Source organism: Manacus vitellinus, unplaced genomic scaffold (assembly GCF_001715985.3).
Source record: "Manacus vitellinus isolate BGI_N305 unplaced genomic scaffold, ASM171598v3 scaffold_0_pilon, whole genome shotgun sequence".
NCBI classification, from domain to species: Eukaryota; Metazoa; Chordata; class Aves; order Passeriformes; family Pipridae; genus Manacus; species Manacus vitellinus.
In genome coordinates, this window is record NW_021938789.1 from 6,774,260 (window position 1) to 6,798,141 (window position 23,882).

Below are 23,882 nucleotides of genomic sequence, written 5' to 3' on the forward strand. Positions count from 1 at the left end.
CTTAAGGAAGTATTTTCTCACAAGGTAAGAAGATGAATGTAGTCTAAGGTTAGTCACAACTAAGCATACCTTATTTTTAAGTCAACTTCAGCTTGACCTGATGATGAGTTCCCCAGAGTTCCATGTTGAGAAACCTTCCTTCTACAAAATGGAAACTTTGAGTCAATCAAGTTGCTGCTAAAATATCTTCTGTGTTGTTCAGACTGCAAAGAGCTTTTTTACAAATAACAGCTGGAACCCTTGTGACTTGGTGATGGGAGGGATGACATATGTATTTATGATAAAGAGAGACTTTTTTATTTTATTTTTTTTCCCTACTCTGTAGCTGTGACTGCTAAGTGCTGGGAAACAGCACAGGGAGACTTTATGGGAAGCTTTTGTCTTTATTTCAGCCAAAGTTCAGGGATTATATTGTCTGAAGAGGTGGAAGGATTCTGTGCATAAGAAATGTGCTAAAAATACTAATTTATTGTTTAAATATTCAAAAACTGTTGTCCCTTGAAAATGAAGTTTTACAGTCAAGGAAGTTCTGTATGCAGAATTTAAAGCATCCCCAAGGATAGTTTGAACATGCTGAGCAGCTCAGTGCTATGTGTGGAATCACTAACCGATATGTGAAACAGACAAAAAAAGGATGGTCTCTGCCATGTAAAGTATTTGTGTGCGTGTCTCTTACATTTTCTGCAGTATTGCCTGTATCACTGAACAGCAGATGGCTCTTTTTTTTTTTAACAGGCAGCTTCTAAGTTTACCCCTCTCGCTATCGGAGGAGGAATTGCTTAGAATGAGGCAAGAGTTGCACTGCTGCTTCTCTCAGGTGGACAGCAGCTTGGCTTGGCCCAAGATAAGAGCAAGAACCTTGCTTCAGACTTTTGAGATGGAGCAGAGGGACACAGAAATGCTGAAAGTCGATCAGAATTTAGCCATGACCAGTAAACAGGTGGGAATGATGTGGGATCATTGTGGGGGTGTGCAAGGGGTTCCTGGGTGTACCTGTGGGTTGTCGGCATTGGCTGTAGATGTGGGTCCATAACTTCATACGTGTGACAGCAGTGCACAATTTCCCTGTCTGCGTGGATCAGTGGAACTCAAAGAGAACTGTTTGGGCAGGAGTTTTTGTCACATACATCTGTGTATTTCTGTTGCTTTTGTGTCCTTCAGCTTTCTCAAGAAGAAGGCATAGTTATAAAGAGGCAGTTGGGTGGCCAGAAGGGACAGTGTCTCTGAGGAGAGTGCACTGAAATGCCAACGATTTGAGTGCTGCTAAGCCTGACTGCATATTAGAGACAAGCTGGGTTCTTGACAGCCCAGACTGATATTTCAGTGACATCCTCTACACGTTACTAAATTTGGCACTAAATCAAGGAAAGATTTTAGGAGTTTCTGAAAGGCAATGTTCTACATTGTCTTGCCTGTTTAGGAAGGTAATGTTCCTGAATTAGCTGGTCTTTCTTGGCAAGAATTTAGGCATGATTTCTGTTTCTTCTTTCCAAAAGAGTTGAGTGTATACAAAGGGTTTGGTTTTTTCCACATCTGGATGTGTAAAAGATGAGGCATACTCACTCAAAGTTAGAGAAACATTTCCAACAAGGAGTCTGTCTGCCTATCAAATCTAGCACTTTTTAAAAGAATTCTATGAGGGATGTTTAGTTCCTTTAGTAAAATGTAAAAGCTGTGGAATCATAAATGATTTTCAGTTCTTATAAAGTAGGGGTAAAGAAAATGTTTCCTGTATGAATTGTATCAGATTCTATCTTAAAAAGGAGGACTTGCCCTTGCTTTCTTTTGATTGAGTTATGTTTTCTAAACATGTAAACTACTTTGTGTTAATTATACTAGGAATTAGCCTAGTTCAAAACCTTAATGATTTCTGAAGTGCTAAAGAAGGGAAATGACTTTGCAAAACCTTATAGTTGAACAGATGTTATCATTTCCCCAAGAGTACCTATACTTAGTTGGTATTCTTGTAAAGAAACATAAAGGTCAAGAATAATTTAATTACATGGAACAGTGCCTCTTAATATTATCACGGTTCATTTGTGATTCATAGACTGTGTGTTGAAAACAATGTAGTTCTTAAATTAATATTCTTTGTTCATTTTTAACTGTGCCGGGAAGACAACATATCTGTCAAAATCTTCTCTTATTATCACTGCTAAAGCTTTTTTAAAATCAAATTCATATGCAACCAGTTTTCATGGAAAGGATGAATATATAATTCTACTTGAAAGAAATTTTTAAAAAATTCCCAACGTTGTCTGAATGTCTAAAAGGAATCTTCTGAATGAATAGGCAGCACCTTCATTTCAGAAATACTTTGAAAGTCATCTTTGTCAAGTATTTCATTAATTGGTGGATGTGCCAATAAAAGCAAGTCATAATCTTAATGTTAGCATCCTCATATATCTCTTACAAATAAAGCATTTTGTGCTTATCTTCTTACAGCAGCATTCTAAAATGGGAAAAACAGGATCCAGGAATAGAAATAAGTTAGATATTCTGAAGAAATCTTTACAGGCCAAAATTTTAATTTATGAAGACTTGGTGAAAGATGAAAATTTGAATAGGGTAAGTACAAACCTTTTCTGGACTGAAGTAAAAACATAGATCTTTAGTAATTAAAGAATGAAAGTTTTCTATCAGTGTGAATAAGAACTAGATAAAAAAAGACATAAGGTCTAGTGGCATGATGCATCTCCCTACTTTTGCCTGCATTTATCAAGATGTTGTATTTCAAGTTTAATAGTTTTTGCTTTGTTTTAATTTTTGCATCTTAGTTACAGAACTGATGTCATGTCTCACCCTGTTTTCTCACAATGGTTCTGGGGCTTGGTGTATGCAGGATTTCAAGACTCCCCTGGATCCCATGGTTTTCTTAGTCAGGCTTTCAAAACATGGGCGGTACTTCACTGCATACTTTAGCTGCACAACACTGAGTTCTTGGACATCTGCTAATGCTGCTGAAAAACCAGAACTGGATTCTTAGATCCAAAAACTTTTTGGGTAGGGCCTGAATTTATTTGTACAGAGCTAATTGGAAGGAAGTCTTGAATCTAGTGGGTACCTTATAAAGACTCACAGCCCCAGTCTGAAATTAATCCTTAAAAAATGAGTGGGGCTGATGCTAAAATGGGATTTTTGGAGGCTTTTCCCTTCTCTGACAGCAGATGTTCCATGGGGTTTTATTTGTGTTATTTAACCTTTCTCTCCTACTTCTAAAATGTGGGTAATACTAGTTTTGTATATCAGAGGGACATTGCAATGATAACTGTGTTAGACATAGATGGTGCACAGCTGTGAGAACTGTGCAGAACAAGAGATGTCATTAGTAGTTAAAATTGGTATATAAAAAATAGCTTCACAAGTGATTGCAATATCGATTTGACTAACAATTTGAACAAAAATCTGTTTATATACATCTTTCCTATGCTTTTCATACCTATATCCTGAGAAGCGAAAAATACCAGGTCAACATGTTAATTCAGAAATAATTTCACTTTTATTTGAGAGCAACACATTGTTAATACTGGTTGCAAAGGATAAAAGCAAATATTTAGCTAGTCCAGCACCCAGTATTTCAAAGTGAAAGCAGGTGTTTGGGCAAGATTGCAACAAGGGGGCAAGTGTGTTCTAGCATTCTTTGGTAGTTTAATAACTGTGGTCCAAGAATGTCCTAATTCTTTAGTGAAGGCATTTAAACTTTTTTTTTACTTCAATACCTAATACCCTGATCTCCAAAATTTAGGGGTTTTTAGGTACTGTTACTTGAAAGTGCAGCAGATAATGGGCTAAACTCTTATGTTAAAAAAAGTACTAAGTGCTTCTTTGGTGTGAACATTACATTGCATTTTTATTAGAATCTTGTTTTAAAATTGGAAAGTTAGCTTCTCTAAGCCTCGTTGTTTCAGTTTTATATGCACCATCTGGCACATGTGTTATTGTTCTAATTGTGTGGCTGCACATTAGTTATGAAAAGCCAAATCCTCGGTGCTTTTACCAATAAGGAAGTTAACTATCATTAAAGAAAACCATTAGTTTACCCATTATCATTAGAACACAGAAGTATTGCAGTAAACCTTAGGTTGATCACAGAAGTAGAGTTTCTTTCTTTTGTCTGTTGCAATCTGTTACCTTATTCCCCATTTAGAATCTTACACTTCTACATTTTACTTTAATATGAAGACTTTTATTATCTCACTCAAAACTGCCCACCTGAAGTTGCACGGCCAGTTCAAGGCAGGGAAGAAGGATGATGGCCCAACACAGCTCTGCTGTGTTTCTTCACCGTCACTGCTGCAGACTTCACACAGTGTAATGGATTCTGTCTCTCTGCAGGATGGCTGTGAAATGGTTCCCAGCTAATGCTTATGAAAACAGCAGCAGAATGTGTCTTGTAATATGGTAAAATAGGCAGGACAGAGAAGAACAATCTAGACAGGAGACAGTGAGCTGGGAGGCCATGGCAAGAAGTTTGAAGCCCAATCTTGGATTATCATTGACCTTGCTGTGAAAATCTTCAAAAGCAGACTGCCTGCTTCTTCTGTATTTCACAGATGTTTTGAGCTGTCTTGTGGTTGAGGAAGTAGCTGTTCCTTTCTGAAACAGCAGTTACCTATCTCAGAAGAAACACAGGGGCCAAAATGCTGACATTCTTTAGCCTGTTTTCACTGCTGGGCTGAAAAAAAAAAACCCAGTTGATAATACTTGTGTGAGAGATGTCTTTGGGGTTGCAGGTAATCAAGTAGATATTCAGATTTTTGTTTTTTATTTGTAATATTTGGGACTGAGGCAACACTAGTTAGTAATTAGACTGAGCTAAATAAGGAATTTAGAGGTCAGTGCTTTCAAGCAGTGGACTAATCATAGTGCATTTACAGCATTGCCAATTTGGAATCAGGAGGAAATGTTCAGACCTACAGGAGAGGATTTGTCATAACCACAGTAGTTGACACTCCAATAATATATCAAATAGTAAAGAGTCAAACAGTATTTTACAGTCTTGTGTTCGGTATAATACAAAGTTCAAATCTGGCCAGTGACTATTAGTTTCTAATTTAGTTTGTAATCAATATTTGATCCAGTTTCTACTGAAATCACCTTCTATTCAGACCCTGAATTCTGGTCTACTTGCAAGCTTTGGATTTCACAAATATGTTTCTGTTTTCAGAGCTGTGATTTCAGAGCTGACAAGAGGCAGAAAGAAACTTCTGTGGCTGAGGAGTAGATAGTACTACCAGTTGAGTAATGCAGCATTTTGTTTGTTTAAGAGCAGTTAATTTATTATATAATGTTGAATAGATGCTGAATGATAATGCTGAGCATCATTCCTATAGAATCATAGAATAATTTGAGTTGGAAGGGACTTTCAAAGGCTATCTAGTCCAACCCCCCTGCAATTACCAGAGACATCTTCCACTAGACCAGCTTGCTCAGAGCCCTGTCCAACCTGACCTTGAACGTTTCCAGGGATGGGGCATCTCCTACCTCCCTGGACAACATGTGCCAGTGTTTCGTCACCTTCATTGTAAAATATTGTAAAATATTTCTTTCTTTTGTTGTAAAATATTTAATATTAATTTAATTAATATTAATTTACTATACATATTAATACATATGTAAACTCTTGTAGAATGTTTCTAACTATTGTAAAATATTTCTTCCTTATCTTTAGTCTAAGTCTACCCTCTTTCGATGTAAAACAATTACTATTGCAACAGATCCCACTAAAAATTTTATCCCCATCTTTCCCTGAAGTATTGAAAGGTTGCAGTAAGGTGTCCTCAGAGCCTTCTCTTCTCTAGGCTGAACAACCTCAACTCTCTCAGCCTGTCTTCGTAGGAGAGGTGTTCCATTCCTTGTATTTTGGACATACTTGATGTGAGGCTTCATACTTAGTAATATGCAAATACTATCTATTTTTACAGTTTGGACCATAAATCTTAGGATTCGTGGAATATACTGAACATACCATATACACTGTCTGTTATTTGATAAAAGTGTAAGTGTTTCTGTCATCAGTGGCATCACTTCTGCCTTTGAATTCAGCTGCAATTAAAATATACATTCTTGTGTCTCCTTCTGAGTGAACTTGAGTTGTCAAACTGCATTTCCATCATTATTCATTTTAATGAGTTCAAACTTACACTAAAGGTGATAACTCATTTACTCATTCATGTATTCGTTATTCATTCATCTGAATCTCCAGATTTCATATATGTATAAATCATTTAAAATCCTTGTGTCTGAAACTGAGCCTCCTGTGAAGAAAGAAGCAAACTGTAAATTCAGTTGTGTGCACACACCTGTCAAAACATTACTGTGTCATTTTTTTACTCTATATTTTTGAAGGTTTATAGCACATCCAGTTTCTAAACCACAAAGGCAGCCTTCAGATATTACTTAATAATTTTGTGGTGTATAAAACAAGTCATACCTCAAGCATTTGTTTTCTCTTTTCTTGAGATACTGTAAAATTATGTGTATGCTGGCAGGCAGTACCTTAGACATGTAAATAAAAGCTGTAAAAAGAGGTTGATTCCTCCGTGTATGCATGTTGTCATGACTCAGTCATGCTAGTAGTGTTGTAATAATTTCTGTTAGTTAAGAAGTTGTTCTAATATATTGAATAGGGAACATAATATATACTCTAAAGCATTAGTCCTTTTGAAAATGGACCTACTTATTCCTAATCAGCCTGTTTGATTATTTTCTTCCCATTTCTTGTATAGATGCTATTGTAATGCAAATCATAATATAAATTATTAGTCTCTTGCAGCAAAAATTTTAGTTGTTTTCATCCATCATTTTTCAGCTTTTAAATAATCATCTGTAGGATGATTGCTTACTCTTGATTTGTAATTGACCTAATTCAAATTAGTAGGAAATATTTCCTGAAGGTACCTTCTATCTCTTCCATTCAAGGATGTTCCAGATGATGCAGTCTAGATGTTGGAGAGTATCACATGAGCAGGAGAATATCACAAGCATATTTGGTTCCAAATCACATCTTAAATTTACCTCTATTTACTGGATAATAGAATTTGTATGATACACAGTCACTCTTAGCAGGTCTCTTATCAATAAAATTTCCAGAGAAAATTCATGAGCATCATGTTACATATTTATCAACTTTGGTATCTAAAAACTTGATGGAATTATCCTTAAAGTCTCCTTTAAAGCTAATTATCTAGTAACTACAGTGGTAGGGGATCAAGGGTCGACTTGATGATCTCGGAGGTCCTTTCCAACCTGGCTAATTCTATGATTCTGTAAATAGAGTCAATAATATATAATTGTGATTAACATGAATAGGAAGCTAATAAGGTTTTTAATGTCTCTAGTACCTATCACTTCTATTTGTGCAAGGATATTCTGAGGGGCAAAATCAGGTCTTGTGCCAATGGGAAGTCATACAGTATCTAAAGACTACTACTGTTGACCTTTCTGTATTATAGTTCACACCTGCAGGGCATTTACTATTGGTCTTTATTATTTTATAGACTGGTAAAAAGGGGAGGATTAAGACTGCATGTACAAAGGTGTGCCATGGGATGCCTACTGTGCTAAGGTGCTAACCATGTAGGTATCTCAGTTAAACAGCAATGTTCATCTCTACCTGTTCTTTAAAGAGAGAGGCCAAACTTGATGGGATAAATGCTTTTCCATAGAGTGCTAATGTGAGTATCAGCTCTCAGGGTCCATGGCGATAGTAAACTTGACCAAAACTTCAAAAGATTTTGACATGCCTCCTTTCATGGCTTGGTTCTTCATTCTGTCATAGGCAGTAGGCACTTGAGTTTTGCTGTTAAAATATATAATACTGGAAACTTCTGAAAATGCTGATTTCTTAGAATGATTGTGGTTGGTTTTGGTTTTTTTGGTATGCTGTGAAACCTATCAGATTAGATTTGTCAGGACCAAGAGAGAATTTAGAAGTGGAGTGAGGAAAAACTGTGGGCCCAGCAGTGTGCAGATGGGCTCTTTCTGTGCTTTGCTTCATTGTGGATCCAGCATATAGGGCAGCAGTTAGTATCAACCCAAGTAGTGGAGTTGGAACTCTAATGCTCTAATGGCTGCATGTGTTTTCTCTTTTTGTGTTTTCTCTCTCTTACAGTCCAACGTTTTTTTCCGTGTGAGTAATACAGGGAGAGGGAATAAAACCAAACTGGTAATTGTTTACTGTCTGATACCTAAGTGTTAGATATGCAGTGTAGCCATCAGTGTCTAACCTAAACATCCACCTGACACATCAGTGGAAACCCGTGTTTTATTTTTAGAATACAAAACCTACTGAGAAGTACCTTTTCCTTTTCTTTGACTATGAGGAGAGCTTAGAGTGGCAAGCTCAGATGGAAGCTGGCTCCTATCCACATTGTCCCACCAAAAAATGTCAGTGCAGTATCCTTGGCTGTCAGTGTCAGTGGTATAGTGTGGAGAGTTCATTGATCACACTGCATTTGATTGTGTGCTTGCATGTGCTGGGCTTGAATAGTTTCTGTGGATGCCCCATTAGATGTGTGGCAGCAACATAGGTACTGACTTAAATCACTTTAATTTAATCCTGTTTGTTGTTGAATCAGTCCGGTTTTAATCTATTTTGAAATACATTACCAGTGCTCTTTTGATTTACGATTTAACTTTGTTTTATATGAGGGCATTTTTGGTTATTTGCTCAAAGAGTAGTAAGTTGGATATCATTGGTCAGTGTTAACTGACACTTGCCAATTTGGAGCTAAATAGAGTCTTTCTAGAAGTTCATATTTTTTTCTAAACAGAAGGATTTTATCCTCCTATTTAATCAGTGGCATAGGTAAGCATAGGTTTATTTGTATTTTTATTTTTGCCTTTTTTAATAATAAAAATTATATAGACCCACTGTTTTGGGTTAGTATTTAATATTAAAATTTTGACTATCCAAAACCAAAGCCTGATCTCTTTACAGTATTTGACCTTACTGTATTTTTTTTTTATTGATCACAATAATAGCTTGGAATTGAATGTTAAAAGCACTTCTTCAAACACTATAACATTGATTTCTTTGCTGCTTTAATCCTGTTTGTTAATTACAGAATAGTAAAATCATAAGTGTGCATGTAAGGTTTTCTGTTAATCTTTCTATCTTTTGTGTTTTGATATTTTTTTAGATTAAGAATGAGTTGCAGCTTGAAAAAGAGCGTCACCTGCGCGATCTGGAAAATAAACTTGGAGAGTACATTGCTTCTTTAGCCTTTCAAAAGACTGTTAAAAAATCCAAAATGCTGGAGCTTTATACTGCTATCATAAATGTGCAAGCTATGCTCTTTGAACAACTGAGCACATCAAAAACCCTGTCAAAATTGGAATGTGTTCAGATTTTAGAAGCACATAATCCTGTAAGTAATGTAGTTGTTAAAAGAAAAAAGATCCCATTAGGAAAAAACAACTATTACAGTATCTTATTTTGATTTTGATTTAACTGCTGGTTTGCAGCTTTTAGTGGCCCAGCCTTTAATTTCTGTGATGATGTGCACTTTCATGTGTTTAGTAAAAGACATAAAGAGGAGGAAAGTCTTAGAGCCAGGGAAGATTGTGGATTATTATTATTTATTTTTACTGTAATTGCGTGCAGTCAGGAGGAGTAGTATTTTGATGGCTAATTAATGTTTTATTTATTGCAAGGAAGACAGTTGAGAAGTGATGGTGAGTCGTGACTGGTATAGTAGATTGTTGTGACTGCATTACAAAATTGTTCATGTTAAAGTGCTATCCATACATAAAACCCATAACCACATTATATGCTTCAATCGTCAAGTTTTTAGAGATTATATATACAGCCTTCTACCTGTCTATCTCCATCCAAGCACACTCATGCAGTTTAAATAGTGGAAACTTTGGAAGGACTTCTTCCCTTCACCATATTTATTACATGCTTGATATGTGCCAATTTTCTAATCCTTTTTTAATACTTCAGTGCTCCGTATTCATAAGGACTTTTTTTCTACATCTGCTATTTGAAACCATCCAAGTGAGGCTTGGGAGAGCATTGGAGCAGAACAAACAAAATGGGTTTTGAGAAGAAAAACCTCTTTGCTAGAGGGCATCATTAGACAGCTATTGCTGTGAAAATTCCAGGTTAAATTTTAATGTGGTCATCTCCACGGAGTATCCCATAGAGTGGCAGTCAGAATGCTTATATGCCTCCAGTTTTGCTCAAATTTGTATTAAATCTGTAGGAAGCATTGAAAGTTGTACGTAGATGGAGTATTTTTGCCTTTTATGCAGTAAATGTGCGGGGACTGTTCAGAGATGTTGCTTTTAGCTTCTCTGTCCTTGAACAGGGGAAGAAAAAGGATTGAAGGAGGGGCAGAAGAGAGACCTAGAGTAGCTAATGCTGGATTCTTTATCCAATGGGCAAGAACTGAACTAAGCCCTAATTTTATTTTTTTTTCAGGGGTGTGGAGGGAATGATGGTATTTTAGACAATTGTTTACAGTCCTTGTTAGGCTTGGTTTAGAGGGACTGTTTCCTGGTGATGAAACTTCTCTCTCTTGCTGTGTTATTGCCCAGCTCCTTGGTCGCACTAACTGGCAAATTTAATCACCTGTTGCTTTAAAACAAATATATCAGATTACACTGGATTCCTGAAAGGTGATGACATCAGTGATAGTTTTTGCCAATCAGTGCAACAAACATACCTGGCTATATGTGAATTGGCTTCATCCCCTTACAGAAAACTCAGGGTTGGTGTTAGGAGAGTAGGTTTAAGCACCAGTGTCAAATCCTGGGAGCAGACACTTACTTAGATTTGGGGTGCTCCAATGAATCTGTAGTGTGAATACAGCTGATGAGGCAGAGGAATAGAGTCAGCAATTTTCTCCAAGGTACAGGTTAGGAAGTGGGGCACTGAGATAGTAAGTGACGTAAAGCTTGAGGTGAGACAACAGTGACATTGGAAAACAGGGATATGAATCCTTCCTTTGTATGTCTAGTTTGACTCTTTGAACAGAGAGAGATCCTTAGCAGGAGGGATCCAGTCCAGTCTATTTTAACCCTTTCATTTTCAGAGCACTGTATTTTAATCCTCACCTTAGCACACTAAATGTGAATTACTGTCTTTTAACTTCAAATCTCTTTGATATGAGTTGTTAATTCGGTATAACTAAAACTAGTCAGTCTGAATTTTTCAGGCTGTTTCAGTGGGTTTGTGCAGTTTATAAATTCTAATGGTGCCATTCCCTAGTTTGGATCTCAGCCATGATGGTACTATACTTTCTAGATGTCCTCTACAGCAGAAGGTTTCAGAGAGCATTGACTTTTAACACCATGAAAAATGAGTCGTATTTTTCATCATTGTTCTGATATTCATAATGTGCCAGTCATGTTTACTGAAGCTCTTCAGTGAATTGGAAAGTGTAATGACTGCAACTGGCTGGGTAGAATAAGAAATGAATAAAGTAATATCAGAAAGTCTGATACCATCATCTTTTTTTCTTCACTTCAAATGAAATTTGTTCTTTCAAGTTAAATTATAACTTTTTATCATCATGCCTTTTCAACCTCTAGGAGATTGAAGAACTCGACAGGAAGCTGGAGTATGAGATGTTACATAAGGACTCAGCACAACAGCATCTAATCAGTAGGCAGAGGTGGATTCTGGATGGTTTGGGACTTTCAAGTGAAGCTGTGGAAACAAATGCAGAAAGACACGTGACAGTTTTGCTAAGACAGGCCATGAATAAGTGTAGGCAATTTATAAATCTGTACCAGCAAAGGTAAGTTATTTGGTCTCAGGTTTTACTGTGTTGCTGCAGTCCTTATAGACCATAAGATATTATAAAGAAACAGCAGGCTAAATGTTCTGCTATGCTGGGGAGAGCCTGTATATCTATGTTTGAACACTGCTGCCTTGTGCTGTGGCTCAGAGCATAACTGAGGAGTCTTGGGAATATTGAAATAAGAAACATGAATTAATAATAACTTAGTAACATAAAGATTGTGCTGTGTTGCATGGCAATCACCATTTTTTACAGGCATAGTGCAAAAATAATGATGCTCCTTAGCAGCAAGGAGGTAAAGAATTTTAATCCAGTTGCTTTGTCTCCCAAGGAGATAGATAGGGACTTCTGAGAAACCTGATCTGCTGGGGTCAGAGGGGGTAGCTGAGACAATTTAAATTGAATTTCCGTCTCCATTGTCACACTGTAGACTGAATTCCTTGTCACACAATTATTTTTGATGGGATATATAAACTCCTCTTCAGCAACATGCTCAATTTCACTTTTCCCTGGCCAGTTTTTAAGTAAAGATATCCATGACAAATAAAATGCTTCTTGGGAGGTATATAGAAATATCTGTCTTGTCAGGAAGGTTGCCTAACAAGAATGGATGATAATGTGCAAAACTGCAGCCTATTGTATTACATTCATTAAGGTTACAGGAGGTAGAAATGACATTTCCATGTGTATTGTACAGTATTAAAAGCCTACCACGTTTCAAGCTTCACGTAAGATCCTCAAAGGGCTCCTTACATTAGAAAAGAGTGTTTTCCATGAAACAATTGATATAGTAAAAATGGCTATGATAGTACTAAGTCTGTTTTAACTCTGAAAAGGCTGAAGCTCTGCTCAGTGTACATTAAGAACTTTCCTGTTGCAGAAGTAAAGAGTCACTAGAAGAGCAGATAGATCTCTGCAGTAGTACCCACAAGCCAGTAACCTATCAGTGAAACCTTCAAAGAAACTGCAATTAGTTTTTACCTGAAAACTTATGGGAAGAAACAAGTTACTTTTGTACATGTACAGGTTTGTATATGGTGGCATCATGATTTGGTCTAGAAACAAAAAAATCAGTAGTGAGGAAGTTAACTGTTTAATATTATATTTCAGCAACAAAAAGTTCCACAACTTGCCATAAAGTGTGGTGATGAAACTTAAAGAGGAGGATGGGGCAGGTTGAATAACATCACTTTGGAGCAATTCCAGATTTGAATTGTGTGCCAGAGCATAGCTTTAGATTCTGCTCTGATGTTTGCTTGGTGGTTCAGGGAAGAAGAGAGTAGAAGCTGGCATATTTTATGAGTTATGCTGCTCACACAGCTTGGCTGACAGAGAGATACGCTTCTCGAATGGATGGCTTTCAGATATTGTTTCCTATAATACAGTCATTGCGCCTGGGAAGATTTCAATGTTAATTCTGTCTTTCACTTCAGCTTGAGAGATGAGCAATGGAATTGTGTGGTACTTGAAAGTCTCCTGGAAAATATAGAAATGGATGCATTTTTGGCAATTTATAGTCAGGTAAGCGTGAAATTGAACAAAGCTTCGAAGTTTAAATTACAGCTGTATCTGGAAATCAGCTTTTCTTCTTTGTTGGGAACTATTACAGGTGTATTTGGAGTTGATATCTGCTAGTAGTTGTTGCCAGTTTGCAGCCTGTATTGTCAGTCACTTCAGTAAATTCTGACCTACTTTCAGCTCTTTGAATTTTACTGATTTGTACTTCCATTTGTTCATTTAGAAATCCTTTCAGGGGGTTGTCCTGTTGCATTTCATTCTGCAGAGAACTGAAGTGCCTGATTTTCTGGTTGACAGACAGATTTTCTGTCTGATTTTCATGTAATTATACCAGGGTTTTGTTTAGGTTTTAATGAGTGTTAGGAGTGATTTGCATTGATTATGTTTCAAAATTAAATGATAAAAGGACTGCTAGTTAAATTTTTTAGTATCATTACTTGTACTTGTTTTCAAAAAGAGCATCTCATCTTCAGGTAATTTACTTTCTGTTGGCTGCTTGTCAGTCCTACAAAAGGCCTTAACAATGAATCACTTGATTGACCCCAATCAGGCCTTGGTTGAGATATGTTTTCATCAGAAAAGAGACTCAGTGGTACAGCTTTTTGTATCCAAGTATCTTGCCTCCCAGGGACGAATGTGGTCACAGTCCCCTGTATCAAAAATTGGGAGCTTCAGAGAGCAGCATGTCAAGGAAGGACCACCTTACTCTAAGGATCTCTCAGCTTTTCCTGTATCTTTGTTTCTACTCAGTTTTCTGAATTCTTTATTCTCTCTTGAGTTCAATGTCTATTTGAGGTCGGGTAGTCTCATGAAGAATTGGAGTGAGACTACTGTATATTATATCTGTGTTAGGAGATTTACCTGGAAGGTAGCACGTTTTCAGATCCTTACTCTGATTTGGGTAAAGAATTTGCATCAAGATGATCTAACACTCCCAGGAGCATGATAATATTTTCACTCTCTACCTCTGGTGGGGACTCTTGGACTCCACTCAGAGCAGAGTCCTTCTGTGAGCCTTGCTGGAAGAGGCTTAACTCTGCATACCTGTCAGTCTGATGGCTAAGGTGCTGTGCTGGAAAGGAAGATACTACTTTCCTCTAATTAATTAAATCAGGCAGAGTGGAAATTCATACCTCATCTTAACACTTTTCCATCCAAAACCTCTTTTAGTGGATCTAGTAGAGTGTAACATTTAAAGGTGTTTGCTGAGGAGGTCATGACCAGTATTGCCCCCCTCCCAGTTTTAAATCCAAGCCATGTGTACCCTAAGAGTGTATTGGTGTTTTTTTACTATTATTTTCCTCTTTGATTTCCTGCTGAGCCTTCTGTTGCAACTGTTTCTTTCAAATCAGTTTGCTACCCTGTTGGCCTTGACACTTGGTATATTGTAAGCAGATGTGGCTGTCTGGAGCTGCTGAATTCTGTCCCAGCCTTCAGTTCCTTCTCACTGTTTTCTGCCATGGCCTGCTGCACATAGAGATGTTTTATTGGGACTTCACAGAAATAGCATTCTGCTGACACTGCTAAAAATTTCTGCTGCAGGCTTTTGTGGGATTCTTATGATGTAAATATTCACATTATGGTGATTAACTTTGTATGCATTCATTCAGTTGTGGAATCGTGGTGTGGGTAGTGACAGTTTTTCAGAGATGGTATTAAATGAGGCTTTATTTACCCATTTGTACTTGCTCAAGATTTCAGGTTTTGTTCTTTGGTTGGTTGGTTTTGTTTTTGTTGTTGTTTTTTTTAATAAAACAGGTAAGGAGTTAACAGGTTTTGAAAGGTCATTTGGACTTTGCTGATTTTTCACTGCAGTACTATGATTTAAGTACTCAGTCTTGGTGGGCCAAGTCTTGTATATTCTTTTTATACTCATGGAGGCTTTCAGGTTTCCTTTCAGGTAGTTGTAGAGAGCAATAAGGTCCCCCCAGAGCCTTCTTTTATTCCATCTAAACAACCCCAGCTCCCTCAGCTGCTCCTCATAAGGCTTGTGTTCCATTCCCTTCACCAGCTCCATTGACCTTCTTTGGACTCTCTCCAGCACTTCAGTGTCTTTCTTCTCATGAGGGGGACAAAAAGCATTCAAGGTCCTTTTCTGCTGGGCATCTTTCCAGACCCTTCCTCCAGCCTGGAGCACTGCCTGGGGTTGTTGTCACCCAAGGGCAGGACATGGCTCTTGGCCTTGTTGAACCTCATATAATTGGCCTCAGCCCATCAATCCAGTCCATCCAGATCCCTCTGCAGAGCCTTCCTGCCCTCCAGCAGATCGACAGTCCTACCCAGCTTGGTGTCATCTGCAAACTGACAGAGGGTGCACTCAATCCCCTTGTCCACATTATTGGTAAAGATATTAAACAGGATTGGCCCCAGTACTGAGCTCTGGGGGACACCACTGGTGACCAGCCACCAGCTGGATTTAACTCCATTCACCACCACTCTCTGGGCCTGGACATCTGACCGTTTTTACCCAGTGAAGAGTCCACCTGTCCAAGCCATGAGCAGCCAGTTTCTCCAGGAGAATGCTGTGGGAAGTGGTGTCAAAGGCTTTAGTAAAGTCCAGGTAGACACACCCACAGCCTTTCCCTTCATCCACTAAGTGGGTCCCCTGGTCATAGAAGGAGATCAAGTTGGTCAAGCAGGACCCACCTTTCATGAATCCATGTTGGCTGGGCCTGATGCCCTGGTTGTCCTCCAAGTGCTGGGTGATGTCACGCAAGATGATCTTTTCCATGACCTTCCCCAGCACTGAGATCAGGCTGACAGGGCTGATGGGTGTCACGTTTGGTGACCTCCAGTCAGCTGGGACCCCTCCAATTATCCAGGACTGCTGGTAGATGATGGAATATGCCTCAGTGAGCACTTGCATCAGTTTGCTCGGTCCCCTTGGGTGGATCTCATCTGGCCCCATAGGTTAGGGGGTGTCTTAAGTGGCACAGCACGTCATTGACCATTTCCCCTTGGATTATGATTTGTCTTCCCATCACGCTTGTTAAGTTTCTTTGATGCAGGTATATTGTGAAAGAGCTTCTCAACAACGTGGCATGTATTCTGCAAATTGAGAGTTTAAAATCATTGTTTTTCAGATTACATATGCATGCAAACAGAATATGTCATAATTTTCACAGTACCCAGTCATCTTCACACGTAGCAGGTGAACAATGACCCTTAATAATTATAGATCTTGACAGGTTGAAGACAGAGATTTAAAAGCATTGCTGTCACCTCACTGCTCTTGAAAAACTGGATGCGCTGCTTAGTGTATGCTTGGGATACTGTGCTTTATGTTTTGTTCATAAGATGCCCTGAAGAAATAATTTATTTGTGAAAATATGCATTAAATATACCATTGGGGGGTTGTGTTTATATTTATTAATATTAAGTGTAGCCCAGAGATATCCTGTGTCATACTTTATTGAAATTCCATAAAACCTATACATGTTTATCCTGCAGATATATAAAACAAATTTTCTCTTCTCAGCAAGTATAATAGTATAATAACTCCAACTGTAATTCCAAACCTGACTGCTCTTAATTCAACTGTAAAGAAATACATCCTTAGTAGAATATTAATTTATTAATGCTCGCAGTCTAACACATTCCTACTTTTGGATGTGCTTATCCTGTGAGCTGATATTGGAAATTGATTTTTAAATCTTTTTTTCCCCGTTTTCTTGCAATTTAAAGAACACATTACATTGGCAATTATTAGGAAACCATCTTTCTTTAAAGAGGATTTTCTACTTTAGACTACTGCAAAAGAGACAGAGCTGTGAACAGAGCCCCCTCTGAAAAAAACAGGGAAGTTTTACTTTCGTACACTTCATGTTTCAGCTTACATCCATATCAAGGCAGATCTAGGTCAATAATGTATTTGCTTGAATGCAAGTGAGTTCAGGATCATAAGCCTCTGGCTGAGATGTTACTTTTGAATAAACTCATAGCTATAGCCCCAGGTACACTGGTTGCATTTTAGATACAACAGATGATGCAGGCAGACTGTCATGTGGAAACAGCACAGGAAGCTTGAAACACAGCATGGTTCAAGTTCATTGATTCTTGCATTAGTTGTTTAATTACACATTGCTCAATCCAAATACTTAAAAGCAATTCTGCTGTTTGTAAACTACAATTCATTCCTGGGTTTATTTTGTCTGAATTCAGAGAATACAGATGAGTCTGTTGGTGGCACAAGTAGCACTTGTATCCATTTGATATTACAAAAAAGTGAGTTCCTGGTCTCTGTGGTATTTTACATGAAGAATCAAACTCATCTCACGCTGGAGGGCTTTTGGTCTGACTAGTGTGACCATTCCTGTGTTTGGATGCACATTCACTTCTTTCCATTTCTGCAAGCTAGTCTGGGTCACTGTGAGTGTCTGAAAGTGCTGCTCAGTGCTGGTGCACGTTCAGACACCAGCTTTCCCTTTGCTGTATGGTGGACACCTGTGCCACTTTTGGGATTGTTGACAGCATTGTGGCACCTTGCAGAATTGCTTAATTTTTAATTCTGCTGTTTTAGAAAAGTATTAAGGGTTGCTCATCAGTCCAAATCATACTTGGTGCAGAAAGGTAAGGGTCAGAGAAAAGAGGAAACTGGTAAGAGGAAAGCAGTGCTAAAGTCATGATGTTTCGATCATCCATGTATAAATTACTGAGTTAAAGATCCTGAGACCATTTAGCCAAAAAGGGCAGAATAGGTCACAGAGGTCTGTCATGTTTATTTGCACTTAATGTTGTTTTTTTGTAAGTTTCTAGAAGAACAGTTTTTAAAGACCAAAAGTACAGCACACTCTGTATACAACTACAGAAATTAGGTGTCAGTAGGTGATCTTATTTACATTCCTCTCCAGAGAAGAATCAAATAATTTCTTCCCCTGATTAGCCTGAGCAGACATGTCTCCAGTGTCCAACTTTGGTTCATGTTTAGGCTGAAAATACTGGACGTTTTAACAACTGCACCAATTTACTTATCTCTCATCAGTCTTAGGATTTTGTCTTGTTAATTCTGTGTGATCTCAGTTGTTTCCATGGAAAACCTGTAACAGCACTGAAGAGCCCAAGAAATTTTGCCAAGTGGCTAGTTTTCCTACATTTTGGAGAGGAGTTCTCTGCTTGGAGAATGATTATGGGAAAAGGAAGTTTATTGATTTCTTTATTTTGTGTGGCCATCTAAATGCTGGTTAAGGCTACCTAGCTGGTGATGCTTTATTCCTTTCAAAGAGTAAGATTCACTTAATATAGGGATCTCCTGGGTGCATTCACTCCTCTGAAAACTTGTCACGCAAAAAAGATGCAGGGTTTAAACATTTGCTGTGACATTTTGAATCCACTGTGGACAAAGAAACGGGCTGTCTTCCTGTATGTGGGACCTTGTGGGTTTTCTGTGTGACATTTGTAGTCATCTCCTCCATCAATGCTTATAGGAGGGTCTGCAGAGCAGTGATGACTCGGCTGTTGTGACTCATCTTGAGTGTTTGGCACGTCTTACCCCACTTCAGCTACCTGAGATATGTATATGGTTTGAATAGACCACAGCAGCTTTTTTTTTTCTGTCATTCTTTGAGACATTTAACTTGCTTTAATTTGCTCTACTCTTTTCTTTCCATGTAGTTCTCAATATATTGTAGACTTTTCATGTTTGATACATGTGAGAGATCTGCAGAAACAGCCCGGGGGACACATCATTTTTGACAACAAAGCAGAAAATAGCAATGGGATTTTGGTGTTTGGAGGGGGGCAGGAAATGGGGCTGGCTGAGCATCTAGGGAACAACTAAATCTGAACTTGGTCTTTTTGAACATTATATGAATGAATATGCATTACTACTGACCTTTGGGCCAAAAAAGAGAGGACATTTGGAAATAAAAAAACACCACCAAAACAAAAACAGATATTTCCTTTACCTCTTAACAAATGTTACAAACTGTTCTCTGAGCTTATCACAGAATCTGGTGTTGAGAGAAGCTGAACAATGAAGTGATCAACCATAACAACATGTAAATGTTATCATTAGGTTTTATAGACTATTTTTCCCCTCTTAATTTTACAGACCAAGGAATGCCATATTGCTTCCTTGCTATCTTGAAAGGATTTCTTTATGACAGTAGAATCCATAAATTAACTAAGCCTTAGATGTTAAAATATGGTTGCATTGTGACTTTTCAGACTGAAGAGCATTGAGTACATGCCCTAAGCAGATATGGCAAAATCAACTGGTTATTTAATATTTACATTGCCTATATCCCAAATGAAAACTATGATATACATGGATCAGATACATGTGGGTAGAAACAGTGAACATGGCACTGTGATCAGTTAACACCAAAACTGTCACTACTAAAATGATTTTCAATGATATTTTTTGTTTCTATAATCAATTTATTCATTATTATAATCAATAGTTATTTAATGATAGTAATTAAAATTGGATAACATTTATTTTCAATGCTAAATTTATCTGTCTTCTTATTAATCCTCCAGGAGCTCCGCCTGGCAGGTTATTTAGCTAAACTGACGAGGGTGCCAATGGGGATGTTGCACAGGGTCCTGAATTGGTTGCTGCCCTCCAGCTCACAAAGTGAGGTTCTTTCTGTCCTCGATTCCATCAATAAATATTCTGATGGTGTTGTTGATAGTGACAGTAATGCAGATGAATCTGGCAGCTGTAAGAAAAGGTAAGTGTGATGCTTTCTGTTAGACCATTGCAAGACAAGATTACTGCTTTACATGTACTTGTATTTGCTGGACAAGGAGATTGACAGCAATAGAGAAAATCACAGGTGCCTTTTGAAGTATTTTGTGGGGTAAAAGTACTTTTAAACTACTACCTTATTTTGTGTAATATTTTAACTATAAGAAATTGATTGATTGATAAAAAGTTAATAAATTTTACAAGTTCATTAATTAAACAGTTTTAGATAGATTTATAGATCTTGTTCTGATAATTTTCTTTCTGTTGACTGAATTGGAGTTTGTTAAAATATTTTCCACCTGCTTGTTGTATTTATAATATTCATAGCACACCAATTTTTATGTGTCTGTAGCTCCTAAAGATATAAAGGAGGTCCTGTCCTGCTTTCTAGCAGTGGAAGTTTCAACCTTGTGGATGCCTGTCCCTTTGTAGTTCATTACTGAAGTCCCAAGTGGTCACTTTTTTCCCTTTACTCAGAGAGACTGAGTCCTCTAGTTGGCAGATGTGGGTTGTCAAGGAGCAGATAAGGGTCCTTGGGACCACACCCTGAGGTGTGATCTTAGCTGATTTAAATGATGTGTCAGGGCAGCAAAAATACTTGAGCACTCTTACTGGCTGTAACTGTGGTATTATTGTCGTGGGTTTGGAAGCTAAAGTCAGAAAGGGGAGAAAAATGTGTATATTTTGGGATTTGCTGCTGGGAATTTCTTTCTTTCCTTCCGCTTCAGGAAGAACCAAGAGTTGTGGCAAGCACGGGAGAAAAAAGTAAGGCAAGATCTGATAAACAGAAGTTTAGAAAAGATCCCTTCTCTAAAAATCAGGAAAGACAGGTAAGGAGAAAACTGGAAGAAACATATATGGGCTTTTTGGTTTACAGTTTATTTCATTTCCAAAGATTATTCTTACAACTATTAGAAATCAGAAAGTGAGTTCATAAATATGCATTTTCTAACACTGTTCTGCTGTTTGGTGCTTGTGTTTCCTACAACATGTTTACACATAATGTGCAAGTGTAGTAAATACCTCAAAAGATTTTTCTGTACATATCCACAAAATTCTCACATTTTTCATATACACTTCTCATCCTCCCTATGTTTATTTATTATTAGGTTACCTTTCCTTTTGCAATTTTTTATCTCATAAAATGATATGTAAATTATTGGGGATTGGAATGAAAATTACAATTCTTTGTGTTGAAATATGATTTTCTTTAGCTTCCAGAGTCACCACTTCTATGTCAGGATATGATATGGGCATTTATGCTTTTTTTGCCCCAGTTCTCATTTTTCAATTCAATTTTCTTTCATTAATGTAGCTGGATAAAGAAGAAGCAATGTGGTCTCTGGGAAAAAGCAGCATTCGTTCATCTTGGATGTTCACCTACACATCCTCCTGTGGAACAGTCTGATCCACCTGTTTCTGTGAACACTGCAACTAACGAAGCCATCGAGTTGTTAGATACAGGGGAGAAGATAGTTTTGTTCCGTGAGCCAAGTGATCCCATACTTGCTTTGCATAATTCTCCAAGGAAAAAGAAAAAGAACTTTCTTAATTCTAAAAAGACTGCTCGTGCAAACATGGACTTATGAGGGCAACTTTCATTTTGAGTATCAATTAGGAAAGAGGCAGTTATTTAAAATTCAGTAAAATAATGAGAAAGAGTGAAGTGTGTGGTTCAAATAACGTGTTGTTTTAATCTGGTTGGTCTGGCATTGGAAATAGCTGTAATTTTAGAGTGGCACAGTTAGTGATGTGCATTGTGCATTTTTTAATTCTTGTCAGCATTTGATGCACTAGATGAAATATGGGTGTTTTATGAGGCACATTCTGGCAGGCAGGACTCAGTGATCCTTCAGTACATTTTGGTCATTTTTGCACTGATTTTACTGTAGCTATACTTTCATAATTTATATAGAAATGTTATTTATTATATAACAGGTACTGATTTACTATTCTTGTATTTATATACTTTTGTAATGAGCTGCAGTGTAGTAGATGACATGAAGAGATTAAGTGGATGAACTACAAGGCCTCTGTTCTCTGATTTTATGTTATTCTAGCTAATTTACTGTTTAATATTGTGTTCTTAATAGGCTTTGAATGTTACTTTTGCAGTCTCTGTTCTACAGTGATAGCTGGTAGTCCAGATTTTCAGCATTTACTTATGTACTTAGCCTTATATCCTGGAGTAACTTCAGCTTTTCACTGTTGTTTCTAAACTTAACTTCAGTTGAACTGTGAATGTGGCTACAGCTCAAAACTGTGTTAAAAATTTACAACCTGTTGCAGTCTTTTTCTTGGTGCACCAGTATCACCACATTTCCTTAGCAGAAAAGGGGAAAATGTAAATGGGCAGGTAATGTCTTCGAAAGTTTTTATGATCGCAGTGCTGCCAATTGTCACAGTTTGGGTGGGTATTTTTGAAGTTCTTATTCCTGAATTTCCCTAAATTGATGAGAATATCTTTTTACATTTCAAAAAGAGTTAATTTTTAAACCTTTCTGGTTGAATGAAAGAAGCCTGTAAGTATAAACCCTAAAAAGAAGAACAGGAAAATGCTAATTAAAAGAACCACATATATTTGTTAATATTTCATGACATTCAAGCTTGATTTGATTTTTTTTAAAACTGTATTTGAGTGCTATTCTCTGAGGGTACCATGATCATATATTCTATAATTTTTCATATACAGATCTTCTGTGTCTTTGTATTAATAGGATACCATGTCATTTTAAAAATTAAAATGTTATAAAGTTTGTGTGTCTGCAGTTGGCATCTATTCCAAGTGGAATAAACCAGTTTTTTCCCCCACTTCTGTGTCAAGTTTAAATATTCATCCCACAGTAAACAACAATTAGTGTTTCCTATCAGTATTAACATTAGAAATGAATGCAGTAATTAAACTGATAATTCTAATTATTTTTTGATTGCATTCTTCAGTTTTTCCATAGAAGTCTTTGCTGTCACAGAAGGATGAGTCTGTCAAGATTGTGGGATTTCAGTTGCTGTGTTTTAATGTGTCCAGTATATCATCCCCAAGGCATGGATAGGTAAAGAGTAGGGTCTGTACTACCTTGGAGGCAGATCAGAGCTGTATAGGAGGAGCCTCAGGTGTTTCAGAAAGAGGTTTGGTCCTATGCAAGAAAAAAGCATTAGGATAACCTGGGCTGTGCTCATGGCTGCAAGGAGCACTTGAAAGCTTAAGTATCTTCTCTTGATTGTGAGTCTCTTCCAAGAGTTCTTTGCAAGCCCAAACTCTACACTGTTATAATATAAAAGGGAAATGACAGTACTTGTCACAGATGAGACATTGTGGCCAATAGCTTTAATCTGTTACAATAACACAATGCAACATCTGAATATTGATTACAGTATCAATTTATTATCCTTAATATATAATCTGTATGTGTAATGCTAGAAAGCTGATTTGTAACTCACACCTCATCACAAATTTGAAGCAGCTCAGTGATTGTAACTGTTGTAGCAGGCAGAGTCATGCCGTGCTATGAGTCACTTTGATATCGTGCAGTACATATTCAAAGAAATGTCCAGCTGTTAACATCTCTTGTGCCTTGTGAAAGAAGTACTAGCTAGGAAATAACCACTTCAGTGAATAGTTTACTTAGTTCAGCTTTGAGTTATTGAGAGGCATAGGAGGGCCAGCTGTTTTGTGTGCAGTTTTTTTGTGTGTGCCATAGGTAGTAGCATCCTTATTTCACAGTTGAAGTCTTCCAAGGAATATGTGTGCTGGAAAAGCCATTCAAATTAAGCCCATTTGGCTTCACTGTCATCAATAAAATAAGTAACGTAAGGCCAGATTCTTCAGAATGAAACATTATCCACATGGTCCAAGTCATTCTTCATTCTCACTGAATTAACATAAAAAGGGAGACTTTATAGTCTCACTGAACTTCCTATTT

The 23,882-nt window shown here is 37.4% G+C and overlaps 1 protein-coding gene across 7 annotated transcripts in view; it reads left to right on the forward strand.

Moving 5' to 3' along the window:
• EVC2 (EvC ciliary complex subunit 2) overlaps nt 1-22,875 on the forward strand; it is a 59,530-nt gene extending 36,655 nt beyond the window's left edge. For 3 of the 7 annotated variants that reach the window (XM_018089289.2, XM_029962862.1, XM_029962876.1), the window contains 8 exons: nt 736-940; nt 2,446-2,568; nt 9,144-9,371; nt 11,542-11,750; nt 13,187-13,274; nt 19,752-19,945; nt 20,691-20,792; nt 21,278-22,874. In XM_018089289.2, the coding sequence (XP_017944778.2) occupies nt 736-940; nt 2,446-2,568; nt 9,144-9,371; nt 11,542-11,750; nt 13,187-13,274; nt 19,752-19,945; nt 20,691-20,792; nt 21,278-21,551 (1,423 nt within the window). In that variant the 3' untranslated portion in view covers nt 21,552-22,874. Of the gene's footprint in view, nt 1-735; nt 941-2,445; nt 2,569-9,143; nt 9,372-11,541; nt 11,751-13,186; nt 13,275-19,751; nt 19,946-20,690; nt 20,797-21,277 lie in introns of those variants that run through there. The other 4 variants (XM_018067256.2, XM_018067263.3, XM_018067278.3 and 1 more) reach the window with 4 other exon arrangements.
• Nucleotides 22,876-23,882: the final 1,007 nt, after the last annotated feature.